This window comes from Macaca fascicularis, chromosome 11, assembly GCF_037993035.2.
Source record: "Macaca fascicularis isolate 582-1 chromosome 11, T2T-MFA8v1.1".
Taxonomy (NCBI): domain Eukaryota; kingdom Metazoa; phylum Chordata; class Mammalia; order Primates; family Cercopithecidae; genus Macaca; species Macaca fascicularis.
This window is the reverse complement of record NC_088385.1, coordinates 1,653,136-1,665,083: the sequence shown is the minus strand read 5'-3', so window position 1 is coordinate 1,665,083 and position 11,948 is coordinate 1,653,136. Positions and strand designations below refer to the sequence as shown.

The following is an 11,948-nucleotide window of genomic DNA, read 5'->3' as shown; positions in this document are numbered from 1 at the left end:
TTTACCAAGTAAGGGTGAAAATAATCCTGATGAGAGGGGAGGGACGTCATGTGCATATGTGTGTGTGTGTGTGTGTGTGTGTAGTTCAGGATGACGAAGGAAAAACGAAGAAGAAAAAGTTGAGCCGACCAGTAAGAGGTTAGGAATTCAGGGAAGGAAAAATAAGAGGGTACCTGGAGGATTTTTGCCCTGTTTTTCTAAAGTGTTAAAATTCATGAGCTACTGAAGAAGGTCATGGTGTAAGACGTTAAGCAGCAGCCTAGTTGTTTATATCACCTCAATTCAGGTGTGTGTTACGGATTCTCCACGGCAGAAGAGAGACTTACCTCATAATTCATGTGCCCTTTGCTTCCTCTCCTGCCTGAGAGAATCATGGCATCTCGGGCCCAGTTGTCTACCAACTTGTGCAAGTCATCTGTGAATGTGCCCTTCCGGCTGGACGTCATGGCAGGAGGCTGAGCTTGGGCGGCTTGGCTGTTCACTGTTGCCCCAACAGTGTTTGTGCTGCTGGTCCCTATTATAAGCAACAGAATACAAGCATTAAAAGAAGCCTAGGTTACAATTTCGGGAAGAGGGAAAACTTCACGGGATGATGAATGGCAAGCCACAGAATGGGGAGAGGATGAATTGGGAAGCCATGCAAGAAGGGAGGATTCCAAGGTTTTGTTTAGCCATTTGTTTTGGTATAATAGGGTGATGAAAACAGTTTCTCTTCAGTAGCTGCTGCTAACGCTGAACAACTCAGGATGACGGTAGGTACACAGGCGGGGCCTCTTTCAGTCCATTCACAAAGCACCTGAGAACCGGAACTGCTCGCCAGTACGCTGTCCCCGACGCCATGATGCTGATGGAGGTGTAATACGATCAGCAAGGCTAGTTGCTCTGGAGTTTTGCAGAATGCAGGGTAAGAGAGTGCACTGGGCAGGGTTAAAGTAGGAGCAGGAAAAGATGCTTGGCTAAGGAGAAGGTGGGTTTCCAAACCATGTGGACATTGCCACATTCTTTAGCCCTTTTTTTTTTTTCAGATGGAGTCTCACTCTGTTACCCAGGCTGGAGTGCAGTGGTACGATCTCAGCTAACTGCAACCCCTGCCTCCCGGATTCAAGTGATTCTCCTGTCTCAGCCTCCAGAGTAGCTGGGATTGCAGGTGTGTGCCACCATGCCCAGCTAATTTTTGTATTTTAGTAGAGATAAGGTTTTGCCATGTTGGCCAGACTGGTCTCAAACTCCTGACCTCAGGTGATCTGCCCGCCTTGGCCTCCCAAAGTGCTGGGATTACAGACGTGAGCCACCATGCCTGGCTTTTTTTTTTTTTTTTTTTAAGGAAGGGTCTCTTCTTTTTCTGTCACCCAGGCTGGATACAGCAGCACAATCACGTCTCACTGCAGTCTCAAGCTCCTCCTGCCTCAGCCTCCCAAGTAGCTTGGGACTAGACGTATGCACTACCACACCCAGTTAATTTTTTAATTTTTTATATAGACAGAATCTCCATATGTTGCTTAGGAACTGCTGGGCTCAGGCAATCCTGCCATGTCAGCCTCCCAAAGAGCTGGGATTACAGGTGTGAGCCACCATGCTCAGCCTAGCCATTCTTTAAATAGAGAGAAGTAATAACAGAAGTAGCATGCTGTGTTCAGAAGAGTTTTTCACCTGGACCCATAAACATGATTTTACAAACATAAATTTGGGAGGGGTTAGCCTCTTCCAATTTCCCGTGAGTAAAAAACAAGATGATTCACGAGGAAAGGACTATATGGTGTGCCTGAATCTTTCAACTTCAGGAAGACATGGTTTTCCTGAAGATGACCTCAGTTTCAATTGGCTCAAGGATTCCCACTGCTTCTCCCCACTCTTCCCAGAACAGCAAGCACTCCCATGTAGAAGCGACAAGAAAATGCAGCTGAGGCAGGGTGCAAAGGGGAGGAGGAAGCTTTGCGGTTATGATGAAGGAATTCTATTTCTACGGTTTGATGAGAAAGGAAGAAGGAGTCTATGTCCTGCCTGATTTCGGCTCTGCTGGAGGGCACACTGAAGATTATTCGAAGAGGCACGTTTTGGGGAAGAGGGAAAGAAGAGTCATGGTCTTGTCTATTTTCCTTACCCCCCACTGTCTTACCAGATCTCACGTTACAGAATAAATAAAAGCTACTAAAGTCAGTTGTGAACCACTAGTCCTTAAAGGCACCCAAGTAACGCTGGGGGTGAGTCAGTGCATGCGTTTTCCTGCTTTCCAGGTCAAAGCGGCACCAGGTCACAGCAGCACACCTAACACAACCCTGCCACTTAAAAGCCTGTTACTGACCATCACTCGTCTCCAGTCAAGCTTATATCCTACCACCTGGGGAATGGCACACACGAGCATGTCTGGGCTGGAGTAACAGCTAATTCCGAGGTGAAGCTGCAGAGTGAGGAAGGTCACATGCTTCCTACCACTATGGCAAGACGTGGAACTACTGCAGTGTGAGTGTCAGCTCACTTCTTGGTGTCTGCTGGAGCCACAAGGGGATTGCTATTGCACATACAGTGTGAAGGGAAGAGTAAGTTCCCCTACAGTACAGGAAACTCAAGTGGAGAAGTATTAAAGCACAGAAAACAGACTTCCATGAACAGCAAATGTGAGAGAGAGGTGAAGTGGGAAGCACAGGCAATGAGGATGGGCAGTCATGACAGGGAGTGACTCAATCTAGAAAGCAAGCGTACATGCATGGGGGATTGTCATCCTGTTTGAACAATTATTGCTTGGTGAGCTTGATGTGAGAGACAATCAAAACAAAAAACAAATAATCACAGGGGAGCAGGGCTGTCAAAAGCTAAATACAAGAAGCTCAGGAGACATGACCATTGCTTATCCACACAGAGCTCATGCTGGGAGACACACCTCTCTGTCTGATGCTAGTCTGTTGCCCCTGATGCTACGAGGCCCCTTTAGAACCAAATTTCACTTTTCATTTTAACCTACATTACCTAACACAGGAGTCTCTTCCCATGAGGAAAGAGAAGTCATGAGGAAGAGTCAACCATACAGTTAAACCTTCACATTCTGGCTGCTGTATACAGTCCTCTCATTAAAGAATGAAACAAACCCATCCTTTTCTAACCAGAAATTAACTCCTAAGAAGACGAGACTTGACTATAAAAGCTGTAGAAAGGCCTTTGAGAGAATATGCTAACTTCTTAACCTTTTTTAGTTCTTCTGAAAAGCCCTAATAAGTAGTATAGACTTACCCCCAAGATTCATTTTTAAATTTTCCTCCTGCCATTATAATACATTTCCCCTACTCCCACATCACCAGATCCTAGTAACAATAACCTATTATGAACCATAACTTACAGCCCAGCATCCCAAGTACAGAATTTCCCTGTTGACCCTACCTAGAACACTGTAAGTGGCCTTCTCATTAAAATATGAGAAGCCACGGTCTAAGAAGACAAACTCTAGTAAGTGGTGTTTTTCTCCTCATCAGTCTAGCACACATCTCCCACTTCAATGTGAACAATGGGAGGGCATGGATTTTCACATGCTTTCATCACTGCTGAGTTTCCAGTTGGGGTAATAACACTGCCCGGCACATATTTGCTTGACTAAAGGATCGCTCTCCCGTAGGAACCTAGGCATCCCTGATCTCCCTGTACACATCCGTGGCCATTACCAATTCATGTCTGTCACAAGCTAGGCTCACATGGGGTTATCACTGAGGGCACCGACTATGAGATGGTTCCTCAATTAAGCATGTTAAATATCTATTAGAATAGGATACAGAGCTAGATGGAAGTTAGGAATCAGGGAGCTATGAGACTGCAGAGTTGAAAGAACTCGTGGTTAACAGGCTTTGCAATCAAGGACCAAAAATAACAGAAAAGATAATTACTACAGAGCTGGTTGCAAGGACAGACTTTTTTCACCATCTTCCCTGAAGCACAAAGAGAGAAGCAATGTGTTAAAGATAAAGAAACATCAGTGTAAAATATTTAGAATCTCCAAACAGCACACAAACGCCCAGCAAGAGAAAGCAGGAGGGGAGACAGATAGGTAGGACCTGGTAGCCCTTGAATAGATATAGTTCTACAGAATGTTTCTAACTGGCTGTTAGCCTTAACGTGATTATCTGATGAGCTGTGTTACCTGGCTGACAGATGTTGGGTTTCTACACCCACTCTCTGTATCTAAAAGAGTAATGCCCTGCATAGAGGTTCTGGAATTGGAGAGGAACTCCAGTCTCTCAGGTCTCACTGCTTGAATTTCAAATACCCAAGCAGCGTTTCCACTGATCCTGTCCCACTTCCTGTTTCTCCAGCTGGGCTGTTAAAAAGCACTCAATTAAATGCATTAGCAATCCCACCATAGTAGACTGATAGTATCACTGTTACGGTTTTAAGTTCATTTACATTGGCTATATTTCCACATCCTAGATATATATACTAACCCCTTCCCTTCCAGAATAATTTTTAAAAGTACGTGGAAAACAAGCAACCTCTGAACATAAATATAGCAGTAAGCCAAGCCGTGCTTCCAAACCATTATCTATTTTGAGAGCATAGAATAATACAACTCAAGCTAGTAAAGTCCCTACTCTTTCAAGTACCTGTTTCATTTCCATAGTTCAAGTCTGTCTCTTGGGATTTGTTCACCAGGCTTACATGATGTATCCTGACGTGACTTCAAAAGATGTAGGGCCTTTCATTTTACACCCAAAGGGAAGTGACAAGATTCAATATTTCTGACCAGTTTCATTTGAACAACAAGGGTAATACCACCTACCTTTAAAAGTGGGATGAGAATTTATGGAATTTAATTAAAGTGGTATTTGTCACATTATATTTCAGAAACAGAAGCTTTGGTTCTCTTTCTTCCCTCTCAGGCACTTCAGGCTGTAGACCATAGGCCTGACATGTCACATTCTACTTTAAAAATACTCAGCTCCTACTGTTAATGTCCTTGCAACTTTCTAGGTGGACAAGCAAATTAAATGCTTATTCAACTGTCAAAGTGCTAATATGCACAGTCCAGGAAAGTGTGACCAGAAGAATTATTGATCTGAGTCCTCAAAAAAAAAAAAAAAAAAAAACCACACATGCCTGGAAAACTATCGAATTGGGTAATGCCTTCCACCCACTTCTTTGTTAAATAGCCTGGGACTAGTGAATGTGGGGGAAGTCAGTAAAAGTAAAAAGGCGGTCTTTTTACCTGCTATCCATTACTAATGCAGGTAAAAAGAATAGGGGTGCTAGAAGGATTACAACTGTGTGAGGGAAATGGAAGTTAAATGTGTTATGTACTTTGCTTTAAATGTGGTCACTACAGAGAACAAAGGGAGGTGTAAATTCTTCCCACCATGAAGAGGCCCGAGGACCTCTGACCCATACTCAGAATCAGTGATGGCCTGAGCACATGCATTTAAAAAGCACTTCAATAATCACATCAGAAGTTTGAGGCCTGAACAGAGATCTTTATCCAAATTATAACACGGTTTTTCTACTTGAACTATGTTTTTGTTTTAAACTTTTCTTCAACGAACAGTTACTGACTATTATGTGCCAGGTAGGCACTGACTAATCAGAAAGAAATCACAAGTGCTTTTCAAGTGCTACCTGTTTCTCTGTATATGATCTTAACTTGATTTGTACGATGGCCCTAGGACACTGGCATCATCATTTCACATATGGGAAAGATGGGGTGACCTGCTGTTGTGCCTTGTTTTTAAGTAGAAAGCTGGGAAATCCCAGAAATCCTGTTAAAAGGATAATTTTCACTTGCAGTTGCTGGGCTTTGGTCTTTATCAGACTAAGTGCTTTATCGGAATAACCAAACTAAAAACCCCTTTTTTTTATTTTATGGGGTTAGAGGACAGTAGTGGTGGAATGATCCAATCAAGAGATTCTAGCATCTTTTCAACTAGTAGATGCTTAGGCTTAATTGAGAAGAAAAAAAAGATTTCAATCTACTCTGACAAAGAATGGAAAAAAATGGTACATAATTTTTACCTGCGGCCAGGATCTAAGAGCATCAATGGTCAAAATGCTTTCTGTCATTTCGTTTCTTTTCTTTGAGATAGAGTCTTGCTCTGTTGCTCAGGCTGGGGTGCAGTGGCACAATCATGGCTCACTGCAGTCTCAACCTCCTGGTCTCAAGGTGGTAATCCTCCCGCCTCAGCCTCCTGGGTAGCTGGGACTATACATGCACACCACCACGCCAGGCTTTTTTTTTTTTTTTTTTTTTAAGAGCCCAGGTTGGTCTCGAGCTCCTGGCCTCAAGCAATCTTCCCGCCTCAGCCTCCCAAAGGGCTGGGATTATAAGTGTAAGCCACCGTGTCTGGCTGATTTCTGTCATTTGTAATGCTAGGGCAGAGAGAGGGCACTGACTATGACTGTGGAGTTCAGTCTTCATTATTCCAAGTGACCCAGCAATCTACTGCCTAGATACCACATCTACTCTCTGTCACAGATCTATGAAGAAGCACTTCTACCAGAAAGTTACATTGAAATTTGTAGAAACTTGTCATTTTGACTTTTTTTTAAATCATAATGTGGGGGCCCAAACTTCTGAGGGTAACTAATTCAGCCAAGCCACTGAGTAGATGATATACAAAAAGAGACAAATGAAAATGGACTGCGTGAAACATCAGATCCAAGCAGCAGAAAAACAAGGACAAGGAAGGAGTAAAGGTGTTACACACAAAGAGCCAAGCAGGGCGTACTCAGAAATCGGGTCCTCCTGCCACCAGGTTTGAATGTCACCTGTTCAGATGCACAGTTAAACTTCGCACAGCCTGTGAGAGGGGAAAAACAGGGAAGAACAGAGAGAGGAGAAGAGACAGAACACAACTACAAGATGTTAGAAACTTGAGGCTGGAGTGGTGAAATGCACTAAGATGGCACACAGAAGAACAAGCTTCTGGGGGAAGGTCAGATATGTAAGAGATGAAATATTAGGTCTTAATTCTACCCATCTGCAAAATGCGGAAGCTTTTCTTAGTTGAAATAATGCTAGCTAGTTTGTCCTCCTTGCCAATCGAGTGCATTCTTCCTGTGAAGAGACTAATCTCTAATTTCTGTGAAACTGTGGCAAAGGCACATAAGCCAGTACCTATATTTTTTTATTCTTCTCACCCAGATGCCCAAGTCTTTTCAATTCTTGTTCTAATATGGCTAGAAGCTCTTTCCTCTGCAGGAATTTTTTCAGCAATCATTAATAAACAGAGCTATATTTGGAAAGTAGATTATGGATAAAAAACTGAATTGTATGGTTATTCATTTTAGTATGCCACTCCCATACTTAAAAGTAACAAAATTCTACAATGGCTAAGAAAATGCATTAGCTTTCAGAAACTGCTAAAACACCTTAGAATTTCATCCAGGAAATCTCAGCCTAATATTACAGCGTTAAGTTCCAAATCCCACATGAGCGAGTCATACAGGTCACACAGATGTAACTTTTCACTGTAACTCCTTGAAAAAAAGTAATTTCACCTAATGGGAGCAATGAGCCCACTGAGTCTCATTGTCACTCCACTTCCCTTTCACCCAAAGATTCTTAAGTGTACAACACACAGGCTGTGTTCTGGTCAGCTAGTCTCCCAATCCGCCTTAACAGGCTGTTGTCCCAGGTATGGCAACATCTCCATTTTATTGTTTTTGGCGATGATGGTGGCTTTGTTACCTTGACCTGGAGCAGAAAGGCTTGGTACTGAAATGGCACCATCACTGGTGAAGGCTGAATAGAGGTTGTCACTGGAGGGAGATGGCTTAAGGGGCTGTAACAGCTGATTCTGCCCGGACTCTGGGATGTTGCCAGGAGGGTGGAGGGTCTGCTGGGGGTGCAAGACTGAAGCTGCACTCTGACCAGACAGGTTACCTGCCAAAAGATAAAGTGGCATGAGGAAACATGTACTCATTAGGCACTGTTCTTACACATTTGGTTTGTTCCACTGAGTGATGGATGGTGGGTCAAAAGCTATGATGAGAAGAACAAAGTCCTCACTAACGGGAGAAGTGAGGAATGACACTAAGAATCAATACGTAGGCTGGGCATAGTGGCTCATGCCTATAATCCGCACTTTGGGAGGCTGAGGCGGCCGGATCACTTGAGGCCAGAAGTTTGAGACCAGCCTGGCCAACATAGTGCAACCCGATCTCTACTAAAAATACAAAAATTAGCCAGGTGTGGTGGTACACGCCTGTAATCCCAACTACTTGGGAGGCTGAGGAACGAGAATTGCTTGAACCCGGGAGTTGGAGGTTGCCCCACTGCCGACTCTGTCTCAAAAACAAAAAAAAGATCTGATTTGGATCAGATCAGAAATTAGCCGATTTCTCTTACAATCACATCTCTACTAATGGACTGCATGACCTGGTCCTAATGTGCTAGATTTGGATATCTGTGAACCCTTCCAGAGAACGGAACTGCTAAGAAGTTTGCAACTGCTTTTTAATGTATTTTAACCTTCTTTTACTTTTCAACTAATTGTGTTAACACTACCATAATTTCACCAAAGGATTAGAAACTCTCTATCCCAATTAAAATACAGTCCAGGGCCGGGCACGATGGCTCACGCCTGTAATCCCAGCACTTTGGGAGGCCAAGACAGGTCGATCACCTGAGTCAGGAGTTCAAGACCAGCCTGGTCAACGTGGGAAACCCCATCTCTACTAAAAATACAAAAATACAAAAATTAGCCAGGCATGGTGATATGTGCCTGTAATCCCAGCTACTAGGGAGGCTGAGGCAGGAGGATCACTTGAAACTGGGAGGCAGAGAATGCAGTGAGCCGAGATCATGCCACTGCACTCCAGCCTGGGCAACAGAGTGGGACTCTGTCTCAAAAAATAATTCAAAGTTAGCGGGGCATGGTAGTATGTGCCTGTAATCCCAGCTACTCAGGAAGCTAAGGTAGGAGGACCACCTGGGCCTAGCAGTTTGAGGCTGTTGTGTTGTGTGCTATGATCACACTACTACACTCTAGTCGGCAACAGAGTGAGGCCCTGTCTCTTAAAATAAATAAATAAATAAATTCCATTACTATATATATATATAAAAATATATAATGGATAATTATATAATGGAATATGTATATATTCTATTACAAAAGAGTATGACTTAACTATTTCTTTGATTTTAATGACTAGCAAGTTCTTTTTTTTTTTTTTTTTTTGAGACGGAGTCTCGCTCTGTCTCCCAGGCTGGAGTGCAGTGGCGTGATCTCGGCTCACTGCAAGCTCCGCCTCCCGGGTTCACGCCATTCTCCTGCCTCAGCCTCCCGAGTAGCTGGGACTACAGGCGCCGCCACCATGCCCAGCTAATTTTTTGTATTTTTAGTAGAGACGGGGTTTCACCGTGTTGGTCAGGATGGTCTCAATCTCCTGACCTCATGATCCACCTGCCTCGGCCTCCCAAAGTTCTGGGATTCCAGGCGTGAGCCACCGTGCCTGACCAATGACCAGCAAGTTCTTTAACCCAACATAAATGAAATAAAAACCTTAATCATCAAGAAGTTACCAATTAGACATACACACAAATATCTATATGACAATTACATTAATCTAAGTTACAATTATGACTAAGTCATCCATTAAAAGAAAGAATCCACCCAAGTTTTACTGAACAGAGAATAATGTATTTTCTTCCAACTGCCAAGAGTTTGGTTAAATGTGAGTTATATGAGTTAACAGGCAAAGCTAAATGTCTATCCTTAAGAATAACCATAAATAAAGATTACCAGTAGATAGCAATATGGATTATAATGGAATAAGCCATTGTATTCACTAAGTCTACTTGTATAAGCTCAAAAAGAGGTACAATAAATGTAAGTCCAGCAGTCAAGGAAGCAAAAATATCAGGAGAGCCAAATTCCTTTGAAATTTAACAAAAATAACAAACATTCAGCAGGTCACATACAGATGGAGACAGAAACAAAAGATTAGGACAGCTGTGGCTGACCTAGTCCATGGCTTTTACCTGAAAGCTGGGGGCTTTTATTCCCCAAGGAACTGCTTCGACTAGATTTGCTGCCTTTGCTTTTAGTGGGTCGTCGTCTTCTCCCTGAAAGGGGAGCAGCTGGGGGAATAATAACAGCAGGGGGCACCTTGCCCAGTTTGGTATACAAAGATTCAATTTCATGCTTCTGGCGACTCTGCAGGTCCTGAATCTCTTTAAGATGTCTATGAAAGATAACCAAACATAATTCAAAATACCATAATCCTCTTCATTCAAACAAGAATTAACAGCATATTCCTAAACCTGCTTTCAAGTATGTACTAGTTACTAATGAACATTTTCCCTAAATGTACTACCATGAGATTACAGTTTGTCAACTCACCTTGCTGGCCTGCATTACCCAAGCCATATTACAAGCTCCTAGCCAACAACAAATGGTTGATAATGTATTAGGAGGAAAACACTTCCTGACTTTTGAGGCCATGCACACAATAGCTGAATTTGCTACTCTGATCCAATTTGCCAAACAAAACCTGCCAACATAATCATACATCCAAGTGCCATTACCAGATTCATTTAGTGAACTAATAAAGAGCAGTTAACAGTGATAAAATATGCTATTAATACAAATAATAATACAATAACAATACAGTAACAATAACACAGTAATAATATATTAACAATGAAGAAGTTCTAGAACTAGAAATGCTATGGGTCTGTATTGTATAAGTACAAGAGAAGCTGCCTGTGCCTCTGAGTCAGAGGTTGGGAATCTTTTGTGTGTGTGTGTGTGTGTGTGTGTGTGTGTGTGTGTGTGTGTGTGTGTGGTGGCTTCTGTGGCACTCACTGTCTCTTTAAAAAAAGAAATGAGACATTAGCATATTGTGGCAAAAATATTATTAATCTTGGCTCTAGGATCTAGGACTTAAAACCTTATCTGACATTCTTTCACAAGAAAAAAATATACTTACTTATCTCGTAGTCGTCGCAGCTCTAACTTTAAGTCTTCATCTTCGATATCTGACTCATTGTCACTACTCATGTAAGAGGAGTTAAATGAATTACTAAGGCTTTGACTTAGATTCTGGATAGGAAGGCTCTTTGAGCTCAGTTGATGAGGGGAGTGTGGACTACCTGAACCATCATCCACATCCCTACTTAAAAAGGCGGCCTCCAGGTCAGAAGATGGCCCATTTAGATGTGAAGGCTCTGACAGTTCAGGCTTTTCTTTCTTTGGTATCACAGCAGGAAGAACAGCTTGTTCCAAATCCATAAAAGGAGGAGATGCCACTGGTCCTTCTTTCTTTGTGTCAGTGATCTTGTCCTCAGTTTTTGATACAGAGAAACGACCCACTTTGTTTGCTGTAGTTGTCACCTGAAAACGTCCAACCTTGGTAGGCTGCCCAGTGTCTGACTTTGCCTCTGAGGCAGTAGTTTTGTGGGCGCTCTCTGGCACATCTGAAGAGATGCCAGGGATGGTTATCCCATTCGGCTCTGGTTTCACCAAGGTACTCTCTGGACTACTACTTGACAATACCGAGGACTCTGAAGTGCTGGATTCAAAATGAACAGACTTTGCATCTTCTGACTTACTTTTACCCTCTTTCTGGGTATCATCTGCTGCAACTGAAACCTGATGAAAAAAAGAACAAAGATTAAAAACTGAAGTTCTCAATATCCAATTTCTATCACAGACAATTTAAAAAAGGAAAAATAAAGTCACTTTATTTCCCTGTCAACGAGTAGGCTGATTATCTCTTTACATAGTGCCTCCATCTTTGACTATGAAGAAAAATTGAATACCATCACAGAGAACACATGTGTACAGAGATGCAGATTCTGTGTGGCTATGCTTACAAAGTAAATAATTTACTTTCGTATTCGATGTCATACACAGAATTCAGATTTATGTCTTAGTCAACATATAAATAACAAAAGGTCAGGGCCAGGCATAGTGGCTCACGCCTATAATCCCAACACTTTGGGAGGCTGAGGCAGGCGGATCACTTGAGGTCAG

At 42.6% G+C, this 11,948-nt stretch overlaps 1 protein-coding gene and 1 long non-coding RNA gene across 51 annotated transcripts in view; one reads left to right on the top strand and one right to left on the bottom strand.

Moving 5' to 3' along the window:
- The window catches only part of WNK1 (WNK lysine deficient protein kinase 1), a 158,509-nt gene that overhangs the window by 3,085 nt on the left and 143,476 nt on the right, over nucleotides 1-11,948 (bottom strand). For 20 of the 50 annotated variants that reach the window (XM_045366362.3, XM_074006025.1, XM_074006024.1 and 17 more), the window contains 4 exons: nucleotides 10,903-11,564; nucleotides 9,953-10,155; nucleotides 7,658-7,852; nucleotides 327-514 (listed from right to left, as the gene is read on the bottom strand). In XM_045366362.3, the coding sequence (XP_045222297.2) occupies nucleotides 327-514; nucleotides 7,658-7,852; nucleotides 9,953-10,155; nucleotides 10,903-11,564 (1,248 nt within the window). Of the gene's footprint in view, nucleotides 1-326; nucleotides 515-2,001; nucleotides 2,029-3,869; nucleotides 3,912-6,674; nucleotides 6,768-7,657; nucleotides 7,853-9,952; nucleotides 10,156-10,902; nucleotides 11,565-11,948 lie in introns of all 50 variants that reach the window. The other 30 variants (XM_045366360.3, XM_074006023.1, XM_074006022.1 and 27 more) reach the window with 6 other exon arrangements.
- On the top strand, nucleotides 921-2,157 carry LOC141408006 (uncharacterized). Its single transcript, XR_012419863.1, has 2 exons — nucleotides 921-1,147; nucleotides 1,860-2,157. It is a non-coding gene; the product is annotated as an uncharacterized lncRNA (long non-coding RNA).